Source organism: Oncorhynchus clarkii, chromosome 9 (genome assembly GCF_045791955.1).
Source record: "Oncorhynchus clarkii lewisi isolate Uvic-CL-2024 chromosome 9, UVic_Ocla_1.0, whole genome shotgun sequence".
In the NCBI taxonomy this organism is placed as follows: Eukaryota; Metazoa; Chordata; class Actinopteri; order Salmoniformes; family Salmonidae; genus Oncorhynchus; species Oncorhynchus clarkii.
The window spans coordinates 68832237-68850850 of NC_092155.1; the positions used below are offsets into that span (position 1 = coordinate 68832237).

An 18614-nucleotide genomic window follows, 5' to 3' on the forward strand; every position below is an offset into this window, starting at 1 on the left:
GGAACTTGCAGGTGCCTTGGTGGAAGAGTGGGGTAACATCTCACAGTAATAACTGGCAAATCTGGTGCAGTCCATGAAGAGGAGATGCAAAGGCAGGACTTAACCCAGCTGGTGGCCACACCAGATACTGACCGTTACTTGTGATTTTGACCCCCCCCCCCCTTTGTTCAGAGACACATTATTCCATTTATTTTAGTCACATGTCTGTGGAACTTGTTCAGTTTGTGTCTCAGTTGTTGAATCTTATGTTCATACAAATATTTACACATGTTAAGTTTGCTGAAAATAAACGTAGTTGACAGTGAGGACATTTCATTTTTTTGCTGAGTTTATTTCATGTTGCCTAACAAACTCAGTAAAAAAATAAACGTCCTCTCAATGTCAACTGCTTTTATTTTCAGCAAACTTAACACGTTTATGTGCCAAATCTTGATTTAGTGCATTGTCGTCTGTATTGAGAAATAATTATAATGTTCATGTAAGCTTTGAATGGACAAAGCTGATCCGAGAGCAGTGCTCCCTTTCTTTCGATCCTATAAGTATCAACCCAATCCTCAAACAACAGTCCTCTCTGCATGGTGTTTTGGGAAATGCATATTGCATTTTCGGCCGTTGGAACGACAGATGCATCGTTAACACACTCAAGCCTAAATTCCATCCCTATCGGGAAACCGAGCCCTGGTCCAGACAGCTAGTGTCTCATTCGGTCTCACACATCAGACACTGCTGTGTGCTATTAGCTTGAGGACCAGGTTACACTGTCAGAGCAGCAGACACCTCAGACCACATGTCCAGTCTCTCCCTCTCTGTGTACTTCTGACCAGGGGCTGATGAGGAATAAAACATCACCAATCAGTCATGGGGAAATCATTAGGAACCAGCTCAAATGTGATACCGGACAGGAGGATATTGCAATGGAGGACAGACAGTGTACATTTTTTAACATTTATTTAACCTTTATTTAACTAGGCAAGTCAGTGGTCATTCCGGTCTCACACCAGATGACCACATGATGAATCCTAGATTGATTCTGCAAATCAATACCTTCTGGGGTGAATGAATCACAACATGAACCATGTGACAAAATGCCCCAATCAAAACACAACTCACTGCCACCCTGTCACTTCCATCAGCAGTGAGACCGTGAGGCTGAGACCCAGACTGCAGACCAGTAGAGCTGCAGGCACAGACTATCCTAGCACCGTCTGTGTTACATGACAAGACAGCGGAGTCTGGAGGACTGATTCACTGTCATCTCAGCATGCTAGTTGCACCAGCCTGTCTGAACAGGACAAAGCTAGCCTGGTTCCAAACCCATGTGCTGTCACGACATCACAAATGACCATAGGAGTCGGCCAGACAACTCAAACAGATCCTGAACCGCAGCTCAAATCGAATTTTATTGGTCACATACACGTTAACAGATGTTATTGCGGGTGTAGCGAAATGCTTGTGTTTCTAGCTCCAGCTGCCTGCTTTTCTCTGCAGCCTCCTCACAGGCCAGTCTGGTAAGGTGTCGTACAGTCCATCAGTATGCACTAACACATAGCAAAGGCCAGGACAAGTGTCGTGCCAATTAACCTGGCTGAAATGTTGCATGGAATTCTGTTACACGTGTTCAGTAAGATTCTCTCTGCTGGGGCAGTGCAGACTTGAGTGACCTTGTGATGGTAGATTCTGATTGGTCCCACGCTGTGACCCATCCAGGCTCTTCGTAGAGGTGTTCACTATGACTGGTTTTAATTTGATCTGCCAGGGAACGCTCAAGGACAATTCAAAATGACCATAAGGACGAGCACATAATCTTCAGGGAAGAGGTCCTCCACAAAATTAAACAATTGTTTCAAATAATTTGCATTAGTGCAATAGCACACTATTACAACAGTAAATATTTTTATAATTAAGGTCTAGTATGATTGGCTATAGTTTGTTTCAAATGAAGTATGATTGGCTATATTTAGTTTCAGATGACGTATGATTGGCTATAGCTCGTTTCAGATGACGTATGATTGGCTATAGCTTGTTTCTGATTAACTATGATTGGCTATAGCTTGTCTCAGATGAAGTATGATTGGCTATAGCTTGTTTCAGATGAAGGGTGATATAGGTTTCAATATATAATAATGTTAAGCGACAAATGGGACTCCATTTTATGCATTTATTCATGTAGTTATTTCACTCTGATTCAAAGGCTCAAGGCGGGGTCAGCGATTTAATAGCCAAAAATACTCTAGAATTTGTGGTTAATTTCATCTCCTTTCCTTTCTTGTTCTCATCACTTGTTTTCCTTCCTTAAAAATGCCACAAAACTTTGAAAAGTGCATTTCTTTGAATTTCTTCAAAACTTCTTTTTTTCCCTCTCCCTTTCTCCTTCTTCCCCATAAAAATGTCACCCCCCCCTCAAGGCTTATGAGGTCACAAATTCGCAAAAAGAAACAGCCAACATTTTTTCCCCAAAGGTTTTATAACCATCCTGTTCTCACACACAAACAACCTTCTCCTTTTTACACAGCCAGAGAAGAACAACAAAGAAAAATAAACTCCCAAACCTTTTGTACAGAGAAATCAAACTAAATGGAGAAAATGTCTTATATTAGTCCAGGTTTTTATCCTCAATAAACCCTCTCAGGTTTCTGCCATTCTAATGTGGAAGGGGAGGGAGACATACCAGGCACAGGTCTGTGTCTATTGACATGAGGCTCTGTGTGTAGTAGGTAATATCAGTCAGTCAGTTAATTATACCGCGCTGCTGGTCCGTCTGTTTCTTTATATGGATTAGGAACCAGTTGTATGTCTAGAGGCCATTTTTCCAGTCATCCAGTAATGTCTGATAGTGCGAGTGTGTGTGTGACAATGTGTCTGTGTGTCATCAGCTTGAATCTGTCAGAGTATGCAAGTCTAAATTGTGTTTGTGTGTGTGTGTGTTGAGTCTCTGTGTGGGTAGGTCTAAGCCAGTCCGAATCCCTCGGAGCATTCCTGAATGGCCAGCAGCAGCATGTGCCTCAGCTTCTCATAGCTCTCGTAGGCTGGGAGGTCCAGCTGGTTGAAGCTACAGGAGAAGAGACAAATGGTTTGTAAGGGAATTGAGAATGGTAGCTCTTTACCCGAGTACCTGAAGTTCTATCATATCGACCTGGCTGAATGGAAACTTCAGATCTACATGCATAACTAACTACATTATTTTGACATCAATCCATCAGTATTCATTAATGGTACCAGGTGTGAGTTGTGTGGCTGTATAGGTCTTTACCAGGTGTGAGCTGTATAGGTCTTTACCAGGTGCGAGCTGTGTTGCTGTATAGGTCTTTACCAGGTGTGAGCTGTGTGGCTGTATAGGTCTTCACCAGGTGTGAGCTGTGTGGCTGTATAGATCTTCACCAGGTGTGAGCTGTATAGGTCTTCACCAGGTGTGAGCTGTATAGGTCTTCACCAGGTGTGAGCTGTGTGGCTGTATAGGTCTTTACCAGGTGTGAGTTGTGTGTCTGTATAGGTCTTTACCAGGTGTGAGTTGTGTGTCTGTATAGGTCTTTACCAGGTGTGAGCTGTATAGGTCTTTACCAGGTGTGAGCTGTATAGGTCTTTACCAGGTGTGAGCTGTGTGGCTGTATAGGTCTTCACCAGGTGTGAGTTGTGTGTCTGTATAGGTCTTTACCAGGTGTGAGCTGTATAGGTCTTCACCAGGTGTGAGCTGTGTGTCTGTATAGGTCTTTACCAGGTGTGAGCTGTGTGGCTGTATAGGTCTTCACCAGGTGTGAGCTGTGTGGCTGTATAGGTCTTTACCAGGTGTGAGCTGTATAGGTCTTCACCAGGTGTGAGCTGTGTGGCTGTATAGGTCTTCACCAGGTGTGAGCTGTGTGTCTGTATAGGTCTTTACCAGGTGTGAGCTGTGTGTCTGTATAGGTCTTCACCAGGTGTGAGCTGTGTGGCTGTATAGGTCTTTACCAGGTGTGAGCTGTATAGGTCTTCACCAGGTGTGAGCTGTGTGGCTGTATAGGTCTTCACCAGGTGTGAGCTGTGTGGCTGTATAGGTCTTCACCAGGTGTGAGCTGTGTGGCTGTATAGGTCTTTACCAGGTGTGAGCTGTATAGGTCTTCACCAGGTGTGAGCTGTGTGTCTGTATAGGTCTTTACCAGGTGTGAGCTGTGTGGCTGTATAGGTCTTCACCAGGTGTGAGCTGTGTGGCTGTATAGGTCTTTACCAGGTGTGAGCTGTGTGGCTGTATAGGTCTTTACCAGGTGTGAGCTGTATAGGTCTTCACCAGGTGTGAGCTGTGTGTCTGTATAGGTCTTTACCAGGTGTGAGCTGTGTGTCTGTATAGGTCTTCACCAGGTGTGAGCTGTGTGTCTGTATAAGTCTTTACCAGGTGTGAGCTGTGTGTCTGTATAGGTCTTCACCAGGTGTGAGCTGTGTGTCTGTATAGGTCTTCACCAGGTGTGAGCTGTGTGGCTGTATAGGTCTTTACCAGGTGTGAGCTGTGTGTCTGTATAGGTCTTTACCAGGTGTGAGCTGTGTGTCTGTATAGGTCTTCACCAGGTGTGAGCTGTGTGTCTGTATAGGTCTTCACCAGGTGTGAGCTGTGTGTCTGTATAGGTCTTCACCAGGTGTGAGCTGTGTGTCTGTATAGGTCTTTACCAGGTGTGAGCTGTGTGTCTGTATAGGTCTTCACCAGGTGTGAGCTGTGTGTCTGTATAGATCTTCACCAGGTGTGAGCTGTGTGTCTGTATAGGTCTTTACCAGGTGTGAGCTGTGTGTCTGTATAGGTCTTCACCAGGTGTGAGCTGTGTGTCTGTATAGATCTTTACCAGGTGTGAGCTGTGTGTCTGTATAGGTCTTCACCAGGTGTGAGCTGTGTGTCTGTATAGGTCTTTACCAGGTGTGAGCTGTGTGTCTGTATAGGTCTTTACCAGGTGTGAGCTGTGTGTCTGTATAGGTCTTCACCAGGTGTGAGCTGTGTGTCTGTATAGGTCTTTACCAGGTGTGAGCTGTGTGTCTGTATAGGTCTTCACCAGGTGTGAGCTGTGTGTCTGTATAGGTCTTCACCAGGTGTGAGCTGTGTGTCTGTATAGGTCTTCACCAGGTGTGAGCTGTGTGTCTGTATAGGTCTTCACCAGGTGTGAGCTGTGTGTCTGTATAGGTCTTCACCAGGTGTGAGCTGTGTGTCTGTATAGGTCTTCACCAGGTGTGAGCTGTGTGTCTGTATAGGTCTTCACCAGGTGTGAGCTGTGTGTCTGTATAGGTCTTCACCAGGTGTGAGCTGTGTGTCTGTATAGGTCTTTACCAGGTGTGAGCGGACGGTAGGCGGTCGGTGGAGCGGTCGTCGCGGTGGATCTGGAACTTCTGTATTCCGTTCATGCCCTCCAGCGCTGCGAAGCCCTGCAGCGGAACCTTGGACGTGCCCGTCACAAACTGCAGGAACTTGGCTCTGTCCGCCTGGTCGAAGGAACGCAGGGCCCGCCAGAACCACTGGATCTGAGGTGACGGGGAGGAACGGTCAGGGTCACCGCCTCACTACACTGACCAGTAGCACATCTATATGAATGCATAGTATATAATACAACCAACAGACTATAATTTGGCATTGTGGGACATTGTTGGTCCTGGGTCGAATTCATCAGCAAACAAAAGACAAGTGACTAAAAAAGGGAGGGACTACCGGATCTTGTCCCCAAAAAATAAACTCATCTTTATTTTCCGTTGCAAAATGGTTGACCTACATTTTGCCCTAATGAATATGCATCTATGTCTCTACCTGTATGGAGCTGGACTGGTACTTGGTGTGTGTCTCTACCTGTATGGAGCTGGACTGGTACTTGGTGTGTCTCTCTACCTGTATGGAGCTGGACTGGTACTTGGTGTGTGTCTCTACCTGTATGGAGCTGGACTGGTACTTGGTGTGTGTCTCTACCTGTATGGAGCTGGACTGGTACATGGTGTGTCTCTCTACCTGTATGGAGCTGGACTGGTACTTGGTGTGTCTCTCTACCTGTATGGAGCTGGACTGGTACTTGGTGTGTGTCTCTACCTGTATGGAGCTGGACTGGTACTTGTGGTACTCGGTGTTGGCCTTGAGGTCGTCTATATCTATAGTGGGAAGGCCAGATATCAGCAGCTCCAGCTCCTGCTCTGTGAAGATGGAGATCAGCCTCTTGGGGATGATCTCGTAGAAACCCTCCAGGTAGGCAGACAGCTGCTTACGGATGGCACCTACAGGGGGGGGGCAGAGAGAGAGGGAGTACAGAGTTAAACACTTACAAGGCTACACAAGTAGTACCTCACTATGACAAGATGATTTCTGCCAAGCAACCTGTGAGAAAGAAGACAGGTTCACATGAAACCGACTTCCCCAACTTACAGGATTCATTTCTAAAAATATATATATGTGTTGCAGCACACAGGTCAAAAGCGCATTACTTCATGTTTTGCAGACAGTGTTGCTGACAAAGTCTTGGTGTACATTTGACTAAGTATGCTCCTGTTATACATGAACACCTCCAACAAGTGTATGACATGTATAATCTATATCTCTGGCTATTTGACTGAATGTTCACAAATGTAGTATGTCAATTAAAGATGTACTTTTAAAGGCTGGGTTTCTAAGATAGATGTGATTGATGTGTCTGGTCTCACCAGTCATCTTCATCTGACAAACCAGGTGGACGTACTCCTTCTTGTTCTCCTCGGTGACAATGATGTTGCCTCCGTTAGGCTTCAGGTCACGTACCTCACACACACCAAACTCCTGAACCTGAGCAAGAGGAGGATAGAGACACACGAGAGAGCAAGGGACACGAGAGAGAGGGAGAGAGAGGGAGGAGGATGGAGGGACATGAGAGAGAGACACGAGAGAGAGGGAATGGAGGGACGTGAGAGAGAGAGGGGGATGGAGGGACGCGTGCGAGAGGATAGGGAGAGAGAGACAGAGACACGAGAGAGAGGGAATGGAGGGACGTGAGAGAGGGGGATGGAGGGACGTGAGAGAGAGAGAGGGGGATGGAGGGACGTGAGAGAGAGAGGGGGATGGAGGGATGTGAGAGAGAGAGGGGGATGGAGGGACGTGAGAGAGAGAGGGGGATGGAGGGACGTGAGAGAGAGAGAGAAGGGGATAGAGGGACACGAGAGAGAGGATAGGGAGACAGAGACATGAGAGAGAGACAGGAAGGAAGATGGAGGGACATGAAAGAGGCAAGCGGGAGGGGGTGGAGGGATGGAGACAGTTCAGCAGTGCTTCCACATAATGTAATAGTATGTGTGAGGTCACATGCTATAGAGAAATGTAACTAACATGATTTATCCAATGTTGGGCCAAGGGCTGTTAGTGATCATTTAGGTCACATTCTCTATACCCATCCTGAGACAATGGCCTGTATAATTAGCAGTTTTGTGAGTTTGGTTGATGTAAAAGACAGAGAAAGGAAGTACCTCAGTGCTGAATGTCAGCTCATAGCCCAGAGTAGACACATTATTCTCCAGCAGGTAGACCAGACCCTGGAAGAACGGGTAGTCCTCACTCTCCATGTCTGTGTACCTGACGACACAACACACACGCTCAATCAACTACTGCACGGTGACACTCCACAGTTAACACACATCTCTACATACGTACATCTCCATGATCTCAAAACTGTTTGCCCTCATGTATGGAGATGGAAATGGAATGTTTAGTAGTGTGTGTGTGTTACCTGACACTCTTGCCCAGGATGTGCTTGTAGAAGCTGTGTGTGAAGTAGTGTGTGTGTGTGTTACCTGACACTCTTGCCCAAGATGTGCTTGTAGAAGCTGTGTGTGAAGTAGTGTGTGTGTGTGTGTGTTACCTGACACTCTTGCCCAGGATGTGCTTGTAGAAGCTGTGTGTGAAGTAGTGTGTGTGTGTTACCTGACACTCTTGCCCAGGATGAGCTTGTAGAAGCTGTGTGTGAAGTAGTGTGTGTGTGTGTGTTACCTGACACTCTTGCCCAGGATGTGCTTGTAGAAGCTGTGTGTGAAGTAGTGTGTGTGTGTGTGTTACCTGACACTCTTGCCCAGGATGTGCTTGTAGAAGCTGTGTGTGAAGTAGTGTGTGTGTGTGTTACCTGACACTCTTGCCCAGGATGTGCTTGTAGAAGCTGTGTGTGAAGTAGTGTGTGTGTGTGTTACCTGACACTCTTGCCCAGGATGTGCTTGTAGAAGCTGTGTGTGAAGTAGTGTGTGTGTGTTACCTGACACTCTTGCCCAGGATGTGCTTGTAGAAGCTGCGTGTGAAGTAGTGTGTGTGTGTTACCTGACACTCTTGCCCAGGATGTGCTTGTAGAAGCTGCGTGTGAAGTAGCACTCCAGCAGTCGGTTGTCGTAGACGGCTTTGGCCACCACGCGACCTACGAACTTGAAGTAGCTGAGGTGGTTTGGGTTGCAGTGGGACGAGGGGTTAATGGTGTAGGTGACCCTGTCGCCGGGCGAGGTGCGGAACAGGGCGTACATGGCGTTAAACATCTCCCTGGAGATGATCATGTACCACTCTCTCAGCAGACCTCCTGCATCCTGACCCTCCTCCCCTTCAAACACTATGTACCTGGTGGGGGGGAAAGGAGATGTACGAGGTCAGTGCACTTCACTGTCATTCTGTCAATAGTCACAACACAGGGACATAAATAATACAAAAAGACAGAAGCAATCCAGATAAATAGAGACAGAAACCCCGACAGACAGAGACCCCGACAGACAGAGACCGAGAGACCCCGACAGACAGAGACCCCGACAGACAGAGAAACGCTGAGAGAGAAACCCTGAGAGAGAAACCCTGAGAGAGAGAGAGAGAGAGAGAACCCCAAAGAGAGAGAGAGAGAGAGAGAACCCCAGAGAGAGAGAGAACCCCAAAGAGAGAGAGAGAACCCCAAAGAGAGAGAGAGAGAGAACCCCAAAGAGAGAGAGAGAGAGAACCCCAAAGAGAGAGAGAGAGAGAACCCCAAAGAGAGAGAGAGAGAGAACCCCAAAGAGAGAGAGAGAGAACCCCAAAGAGAGAGAGAGAGAGAACCCCAAAGAGAGAGAGAGAGAGAACCCCAAAGAGAGAGAGAGAGAACCCCTAAGAGACAGAACCCCTAAGAGACAGAACCCCTAAGAGACAGAAACCCTAAGAGACAGAAACCCTAAGAGACAGAAACCCTAAGAGACAGAAACCCTAAGAGACAGAAACCCTAAGAGACAGAAACCCTAAAAACCCTAAGAGACAGAGAGAGAAATCAGAGTCTCTTACAGCCTGTTCTCCCAAAGAGAGAGAGAGAGAACCCCAAAGAGAGAGAGAGAGAGAACCCCAAAGAGAGAGAGAGAGAGAACCCCAAAGAGAGAGAGAGAGAGAACCCCAAAGAGAGAGAGAGAGAGAGAACCCCTAAGAGACAGAACCCCTAAGAGACAGAACCCCTAAGAGACAGAACCCCTAAGAGACAGAACCCCTAAGAGACAGAAACCCTAAGAGACAGAAACCCTAAGAGACAGAAACCCTAAGAGACAGAAACCCTAAGAGACAGAAACCCTAAAAACCCTAAGAGACAGAGAGAGAAATCAGAGTCTCTTACAGCCTGTTCTTCATGTCCTCGGGACTCTTGCGGTGCAGCTCTCTGTAGGAGTCTTCAAACACGTGATCTCTCCTGACGTGGACAGCCATATCCTCCTTCCTCAGACCCTCATCCAGACGCTCCAGCTCCTGACGGAAGTACCTGGGGAGAGGGAGGGGGTCAATAATATTTTAAAAAGCTCAAATATTATCATGAAAGAGGCACACTTCCATTCAAGGGACCAGTGTTTGAACTGGAGAGAGATCAGGGTTGTTCATTAGGGCGAGCAAGCAAAAACACGTTTTAAACTGAAAACTAAATGAGTATCCAGGGTGTCTCTGTTTTAATCAGTTTTCCTCCATTAGGTGACTAATGAACACAACCAAGATGATGCCCCATAAGAAAACCCTTCCTTACTTCCTCTTGACGTCAAAATCGAGGATGCGGATGTAGTCAACCAGCACAGCGAAGGGTCCGTCGGCCAGGTGGGTGGTGGACTGGCGCAGAATCTGGTTAAGCACTGTACGGTGAGTCTCTGTAGGGGGGAGGGAGAGAAAAGGAGAGAATGGAAGAGAGACAAAGACCTACAGTGCAACTAACACACGTGGGTTTTCCAAAATGATCCAGGCTGAATCTCTGTATTATTTCTAGACTCCTCACTTCCTGTGATGTTTCAAGTGACTGGCAAAGAGAGAGAACGCAAGGAAAATACTGCATACCCTGCTATACCCTCCTCCCTAGTCCCAGAACTCACCAGCGAAGCGGAGGAACTTCTGTGTGTCGGGAGGCAGGTTGGAGGAGATGTGCATGGAGGAGGGTTCTCTAGAGAAGAAGGGGTCCAGAGAGGAGGGGGTGGCGGGGGTGAGGGGTGCGGGGGACAGTGGGGGAGGCTCGTCTTTGATGTGGGACAGCTGGCTCTCCCTGGTGTCTCTGACAGGGGGCTTGCTCTCCCTCTCTGTGGCATGGACCAGGAAGAAGGCCTCTACCGCCGGCTGAAGGACTGAGGGAGAGGCGAGATGTGAGCAGACTACATCATCACTCCTGTGAAAAAAGGCTTTTATCCAAGGTGGTGTTCAGTAAGAACAAAACATTCCATTTCCAAACGTTTCCTGTTCCGTATGGCCTGAGGGTTGGCCATGTTTCACTGCATGACTGCAAAATCAATGACCACTACTTTTGACACATTCAGGACATTGGTTTTCCAATGGAGGTTCTACGACAGATAGTGCTAACACTTAGTATACAGATGTCACGCTCAGGAAAATCTCAGGGCCCTAGTTTTACCCATGTGAGATTCAATAGTAAACCTAACGTACCAAGAACAGCGTGTTGATCATGTGACTCCTCCAGTTCCTTCAGGCACTCCCCGAGCATGTCCCACAACTCGTCCAATAGCAGCTGCTCGCTCAGCAGGGGAAGGTCCGGGAGACGCTCCTCTGTCTCTGATTGGCTGTTGCCTTCTTCATCTGCACAAGAGCAGGAAATACCAAACACAATAATGTTAGAATCACTATGCCAAGACAAGTGCTCCCTAACGCGTGGTACTTCTGCTGTGGTTTGAGTGGCTCTGGTCATGTTCAAGGTTGTCTTTCTTTGCAGTCACACTGCTCTCAGAACTTGGCTATTTCATACGAACGTAGTTCCTGAAACACCTTTTTAGGTGTTGTGAAATCTGATCTGCACAGCGTGACTGCAATAAAGATGAGCTGGAACCTGTGTTGTGGTAGCTGAGGACTGTAGTGGTTATTGTGGTGGAGGCCTGTCTAACCCAGGGGTGCAGGGTCCTGCTCCAGGGGAGAGGGCTGGTCTACATCCATGGGAGAATCATCCCTCTGGACTGCCTGGGGCTCAGACACTGACCCCACCTCTGACTGGAGAGAGGAATGGCGGGAGGGCAAAAAGAGAGGAGAAAGAGTGAGAATCAGAGCGAACAAGAGAGACAAGAGGGAGAAAGAAAGAGGGAAATAGAGAGGGTGGGCGAGAGAAAGAACAACAGAAAGAAAAATGTGATTAATTCAACACAAGGCTGACAGTTTTCCAGTAAACCAGAAAACCAGTGGGGCATGCTGATGCACCCATGACAGGCTACAGACAGACAGACAGAGGGGGACTGGGAGGGAGGGGGCAAAAGCATGAAGCCATGACAGCCAGCCAATACACACATCATCAATTCACATCATACGGTAGAGAGAAGCCAGCACATCCATTCTAGACCTGGGTTCAAATACTATTTGAAATCTTCCAAATACTTTGAGGGTCTGCTCTAGCCTGCCTGGAGTTCCAGGTTCTCTTTTTTTTTGGGGGGGGGAGCTCAAGATTTTAGGACTATTCTATTGGTCCTATAAGCCAGGAAAGCTCAGCCAAGCTTAGATATAGTATATAAAATTATTTTTAATAGTATTTAAACAGGTCGTCAGAATGCAGTGGATCGTCTGTCTGTTTTCAGCTACTGTCATGCATCATGGATGTTAGGCTGTACTGTAGGCTGATTGTAAATGCAATGACGATGTCAATAGTACTGTCAGCTCACATGCCCGTAGAGTAAGTTCAATATGCATGGAAATGTCAACGATAGCAGTGTGTGAGTGTATGGTCAATAAGCATGTCATCAGACCGTGGTTAAAATAGTCGTAATTTCTTTCAAATACTTCAGCTACACTTGATTGAGCTTGCCTGATACAATGGCACCAATAAGTTCCAGAAGTGCAACAAAAAAATGGCCTATTTGAAGCCAGGTCTTCAGAATGAGAATGTGGTCGGTATGAGTCATGTAGTCAACAGCAATAATGCGTGAGCGTATGGATCAATATGCACGTTTGTGTTTAGTCAAGTTTGCTCAATAGTAGCAGTATTCTGTCAGTGCGATGCGGCCCATCATGCTAACCGTGGCAGCGCTCGCCGTGCCGGGGGCAGCTGCGGGGGCATGAGGGGCGGCCACAGAGGATCCGGAGGTGGTGACGGCAGCGACAGAGGCGGAGGGCGGGGGGGCCTGCTGCAGACGGCGTGCCCGCTGCCCCTCTCTCACCATCTGAATGATGGCATCAGCCTCGGCTTCTAGCTGACGGACTGCCGCCTGGATGCTGCTGGCGGAGCCCAGACTGGTGGAGCCTGGATACACAGGAGAGACCAGTTACAGAACACCCAGACTGGTAGAGCCTGGACACACAGGAGAGACCAGTTACAGAACACCCAGACTGGTAGAGCCTGGACACACAGGAGAGACCAGTTACAGAACACCCAGACTGGTAGAGCCTGGACACACAGGAGAGACCAGTTACAGAACACCCAGAGCAGAGATGTGATCCAGACAACATAGAAAGTCTAAAATAGAAACGCCGTCATTCCTGATAATTAGCGAAATCCCATCCCTGTCAGAGAAGGCGCTCAACCGCTCTCGTCTTCCTGGTCATATTAACCAGCTCATAAAAACAGTTTTGTTCCAGTTCATCTCTTTAAAAGAACAGGCTGAAGCCATTACTATGACTGATTTTGCCCTCTCTGTGTAATGTGTAAGTAGTGCACACGTCTCACCAAGTCGCCCGGTCTGCTTGGCCTTCTTGTTGGCGCGGCGCGTGTCCTCACGGAGCTGGATGATGACCTGCAGGACCCGCAGGAAGAACTTCTGGGTGGACGTCTTTGAGGTCAGGGAAGACATGCAGGGCAGCTGCAGCTCCCGTCCGCCCAGCGTACGCTTCTGGGCAGCCACAATCACCACGCTCTCAGAGCCGTCGAACCTGCGCCCCCGTCAGCACGCGAGGACGGGCGACAAGGCAAAGTACTGTTATTATACAGAAACGGAGTGGCAGTAGAACAGTATAGACAAACGCATACAGACACACCAAGGAAAAAGCTGTGGCCTAAATGATCAGACACTGACAGATGGTTGACTATAAACTTTGAAAATCACGACCATGTTAAAATAAAAATGTTATCCATTTCAAGCCTTAAACTGTGGGTCTCTCTAATCTCCCAGACGCATCTATTTAAAGTGTCATATTTAGATAAATCTGAATAGGTCAAGTTGGCACTAGGAGAGAACCACCGATGACTATTCATTACTATGACACTATCATCAGAGGGACGTGTACAGGGATGACTGAGGTGCCCAAAGTAAACTACCTGCTACTCAGGCCCAAAAGCTAGGACATGCATATGCATGGAACTATTGGATAGAAAACACTCTAAAGCTTCTAAAACTGTTAAAATTATGTCTGTGAGTATAACAGAACTGATTTGGCAGGCAAAAACCCGAGGACACATTGTTTTTCTGTTGACCTGCCAGCCAATTCAAAGGTTAAGCTATTGAAAACAAAGACGTCCGCCTCCAAAATTGCAGTTCCTATGGCTTCCACGAGATGTCAACAGTCTTTATACATGGTTTCAGGCTTGTTTTTAGAAAAACCAATGAGGAAAAGTTGTTTATCCTCAGGGAGCTCTATGGCAAAGCTAGTCTCATTGCGCGGGTGACCGAGGAAGCGCGCTGCGTTCTTTTCCTTTCCTATTGAAAATAGTTCCGTATGAAATATTATCTTTAGTTTAGATATTAGAGTACCTAATAATGAATTAGAAACATTGTTTGGACAAACTTTACTGGTAACTTTTGGAACTCCTATGTCTGCATTCTGAACGGGTGGATTACTGAAATCAATGACGCCTACTAAACGGACTATTTGGGATATAAAGGAGTTTATCGAACAAAACGACCATTCATTGTGTTCCTGGGAGCTTTTGCACAGTACTGAGACATCGTCATTTCACAACTTGCAGACTTGTTTACGTGTTGCTGTGCATTTGGTTGCCAACCTTACTTTGCTACCTGACAACTTTACGGGTTTTACTTTTTAATTACCGTTTATATATTTTTAGTTTTTCCCTCACTCAACTTTTTTTCATTCAACTTTTTCACTCCGGACGCTTTATCTGGACATGGTTCGTCAGGACCTCCAACAGCCGAAGCTAAGTAGTAACATTAACATGATGCCTTCTAATTGCAGTTGCTGTACTCATAATATACAGGAGAACGATCGCCTTACGGCGAGGATAGCTGAGCTGCCGGCCCAGCTTCAGACGCAATCGCTAGGGAAGGGTAATTTCAGTGTAGGAAAGGATGAAACAGCGTTTGTGCCACCAGTAAGTACAGATAGTAACGTTAGTACAAATCCCCTCGCACGGTCCCCACAGCCGGACAACTTTCTCATGGCTTCTGGAGGGAAATGCTGTAGGAATGATCAACCGGTGTCGCTCATTCAGCCGGTTTTCCCCATTAAGCAGCGAGTCGGAGTCTCTGAGGCCTAGCCTTCTCTGGTCTCAACTCCTCCCGTTACGGGGTCTGAGATGCCGAAGCTTCCCACCATTAGCTCTGACAAATTGAAAACCCTAGTCATTGGCGACTCCATCACCTGCAGTATTAGACTTAAAACAAATCATCCAGCGATCATACACGGTTTTCCAGGGGGCAGGGCTACTGACGTCAAGGCTAACTTGAAGATGGTGCTGGCTAAAGCTAAAACAGGCGAGTGTAGAGGGTATAGAGATATTGTTATCCACGTCGGCAACAACGATGTTAGGATGGAACAGTCAGAGATCACCAAGCGCAACATAGCTTCAGAATGTAAATCAGCTAGAAAGATGTAAATCAGCTAGAAAGATGTGTTGGCATCGAGTAATTGTCTCTGGGCCCCTCCCAGTTAGGGGGAGTGATGAGCTCGACAGCAGAGTCTCACAACTCAATCGCTGGTTGAACTGTTTTCTGCCCCTCCCAAAAGAAAGAATTTGTCAATAATTGGCCTTCTTTCTGGGACTCAACCACAAACAGGACCAAGCCTGGCCTGCTGAGGAGTGACGGACTCCATCCTAGCTGGAGGGGTGCTCTCATCTTATCTACCAACATAGACAGGGCTCTAACTCCTCTAGCGCCACAATGAAATAGGGTGCAGGCCAGGAAGCAGGCTGTTATCCAGCCACTAGCACAGTCGGTGTAGTCAGCTCAGCTATCCCCATTGAGACGGTCTGTGCCTCTACCTAGGTTGGGCAAAACTAAACATGGCGGTGTTCACCTCAGCAATCTCACTAGAATAAATACCTCCTCCATTCCTATTATTGAAAGAGATTGTGATACCTCATCTCAAAATAGGGCTACTTAATGTTAGATCCCTCACTTCAAGGGCAGTTATAGTCAATGAACTAATCACTGATCATAATCTTGATGTGATTGGCCTGACAAACATGGCTTAAGCCTGATGAATTTACTGTGTTAAATGAGGCCTCCTGGTTACACTAGTGACCATATCCCCCGTGCATCCCGCAAAGGCGGAGGTGTTGCTAATATTTATGATAGCAAATTAAATTTTACAAAAAAAAAAAAAAAAACGACATTTGTCTTTTGACCTTCTAGTCATGAAATCTATGCAGCCTACTCAATCACTTTGTATAGCTACTGTTTACAGGCCTCCTGGGCCATATACAGCATTCCTCACTGAGCTCCCTGAATTCCTATCGGACCTTGTAATCAAAGCACATAATATTCTAATGTTTGTATTTTAATATTCACATGGAAAAGTCCACAGACCCACTCTAAAAGGCTTTCGGAGCCATCATCGACTCAGCGTGTTTTGTCCAACATGTCTCTGGACCTACTCACTGTCATACTCTGGACCTAGTTTTGTCCTATGGAATAAATGTTGTGGATCTTAATGTTTTTCCTCATAATCCTGGACTATCGGACCACCATTTTATTACGTTTGCAATTGCAACAAATAATCTGCTCAGACCCCAACCAAGGAGCATTAAAAGTCATGCTATAAATTCTGAGACAACCCAAAGATTCCTTGATGTCCTTCCAGACTCCCTCTGCCTACCCAAGGACGTCAGAGGACAGAAATCAGTTAACCAACCGATAATAAAAAACAAACTAAAAACATTTGTTATAAGAAAATTGCTCCTTGTAAATACCTGAGCTCTGAAGCAAGCTTCCAGAAAATTGGAACGGAAAGTACCGTGCAGTATCGAAGAGCCCTAACTGCTGCTCGATCATCCTATTTTTCCAACTTTATTGAAGAAAATAAGAACAATCCAAAATGTATTTTTGAAACTGTCGCAAAGCTAATTAAAAAGCAGCCTTCTCCAAGAGAGAATGGCTTTCATTTCAGCAGTAATAAATGCATAAACTTTTTTGAGGAAAAGATCAAGATCATTAGAAAGCAAATTATGGACTGCTCTTTAAATCTGCGTATTCCTCCAACGCTCAGTTGTCCTGAGTCTGCACAACTCTGCCAGGACGTAGGATCAAGAGTTTTTTAGTACTATATCTCTTGACACAATGATGAAAATAATCATGGCCTCTAAACCGTCACGCTGCATACTGGACCCTATTCCAACTAAACTACCGAAAGAGCTGCTTCCTGTGCTTGTGTTTCTGTGTTTCCTGTACCACTTGTGAAGGTGGTAAATTACCTTTTAACGGTGTCAGACCGAGGCTCTGCATCTGTCCTCGTGCTCCTAGACCTTAGTGCTGCTTTTGATACCGTCGATCACCACATTCTTTTGGAGAGATTGAAAACCCAAATTGGTCTACACGGACAAGTTCTGGCCTGGTTTAGATATTATCTGTCGGAAAGATATCAGTGTGTCTCTGTGAATGGTTTGTCCTCTGACAAATCAACTGTACATTTCGGTGTTCCTCAAGGTTCCGTTTTAGGACCACTATTGTTTTCACTCTATATTTTACCTCTTGGGGATGTCATTCGAAATACATAATGTTAACTTTCCCTGCTATGCGGATGACACACAGCTGTACATTTCAATGAAACATGGTGAAGCCCCAAAATTGCCCTCACTAGAAGCCTGTGTTTCAGACATAAGGAAGTGGATGGCTGAAAAGGTTCTACTTTTAAACTCGGACAAAACAGAGATGCTTATTCTAGGTCCCGAGAAACAAAGAGATCTTGATGGTTGTACAGTCATCTCAAATTAAACTATGAAGGACCTCGGCGTTACTCTGGACCCTGATGAAGAAAAATGTATCCATGCTTTTGTTACTTCTAGGTTAGACTACTGTAATGCTCTACTTTCCAGCTACCCGGATGAAGCACTAAATCAACTTCAGTTAGTGCTAAATACAGCTGCTAGAATCCGGACTAGAACCAAAAAATGTCATCATATTACTCCAGTGCTAGCCTCCTTACACTGGCTTCCTGTCAAGGCAAGGGCTGATTTCAAGGTTTTACTGCTAACCTACAAAGCATTACATGGGCTTGCTCCTACCTATCTTTCCGATTTGGTCCTGCCGTACATACCTACACGTACTCTACGGTCACAAGACGCAGGCCTCCTAATTGTCCCTAGAATTTCTAAGCAAACAGCTGGAGGCAGGGCTTTCTCCTATAGAGCTCCATTTTTATGGAATGGTCTGCCTACCCATGTGAGAGACGCAGACTCGGTCTCAACCTTTAAGTCTTTACTGAAGACTCATCTCTTCAGTGGGTCATATGATTGAGTGTAGTCTGGCCTAGGAGTGTGAAGGTGAACGGAAAGGCTCTGGAGCAACGAACCGCCCTTGCTGTCTCTGCCTGGCAGGTTCCCCTCTCTCCACTGGGATTTTCTGCCTCTAACCCTATTGCAGGGGCTGAGTAACTGGCTTACTGATGCTCTTCCATGTCGTCTCTAGGAGGGTTGCGTCACTTGAGTGGGTTGAGTCACTGATGGGATCTTCCTGTCTGGGTTGGCGCCCCGCACCCCCCTTAGGTTGTGCCGTGGCAGAGATCTTTGTGGGCTATACTCTGCCTTGTCTCAGGATGGTAAGTTGGTGGTTGAAGATATCCCTAGGGTCAGTCTGTTTTATCTGGAGTATTTCTCCTGTCTTATCCGGTGTCCTGTGTGAATTTAAGTATGCTCTCTAATTCTCTTTCTTTCTCTCTCTCTCTCTCTCTCTCTCGCTCCCCCTCTCTCTCGGAGGACCTGAGCCCTAGGACCATGCTTCAGGAATACCTGGCATGATGACTCCTTGCTGTCCCCAGTTCACCTGGCCGTGCTGCTGCTCCAGTTTCAACTGTTCTGCCTGCGGCTATGGAACCCTGACCTGTTCACCGGACG

The 18614-nt window shown here is 46.6% G+C and overlaps 1 protein-coding gene across 26 annotated transcripts in view; it reads right to left on the minus strand.

Moving 5' to 3' along the window:
* Window positions 1-2144: 2144 nt before the first annotated feature.
* Window positions 2145-18614, minus strand: part of LOC139416847 (E3 ubiquitin-protein ligase HUWE1-like) — an 81281-nt gene continuing 64811 nt past the window's right edge. For 17 of the 26 annotated variants that reach the window (XM_071165967.1, XM_071165975.1, XM_071165973.1 and 14 more), the window contains 13 exons: window positions 13056-13270; window positions 12409-12632; window positions 11293-11395; window positions 10841-10990; window positions 10279-10524; window positions 9942-10059; window positions 9546-9686; window positions 8258-8545; window positions 7420-7525; window positions 6628-6745; window positions 6023-6204; window positions 5279-5469; window positions 2145-3049 (listed from right to left, as the gene is read on the minus strand). In XM_071165967.1, the coding sequence (XP_071022068.1) occupies window positions 2947-3049; window positions 5279-5469; window positions 6023-6204; window positions 6628-6745; window positions 7420-7525; window positions 8258-8545; window positions 9546-9686; window positions 9942-10059; window positions 10279-10524; window positions 10841-10990; window positions 11293-11395; window positions 12409-12632; window positions 13056-13270 (2185 nt within the window). In that variant the 3' untranslated portion in view covers window positions 2145-2946. The remainder of the gene's footprint in view (window positions 3050-5278; window positions 5470-6022; window positions 6205-6627; window positions 6746-7419; window positions 7526-8257; window positions 8546-9545; window positions 9687-9941; window positions 10060-10278; window positions 10525-10840; window positions 10991-11292; window positions 11396-12408; window positions 12633-13055; window positions 13271-18614) is intronic. The other 9 variants (XM_071165982.1, XM_071165984.1, XM_071165981.1 and 6 more) reach the window with 3 other exon arrangements.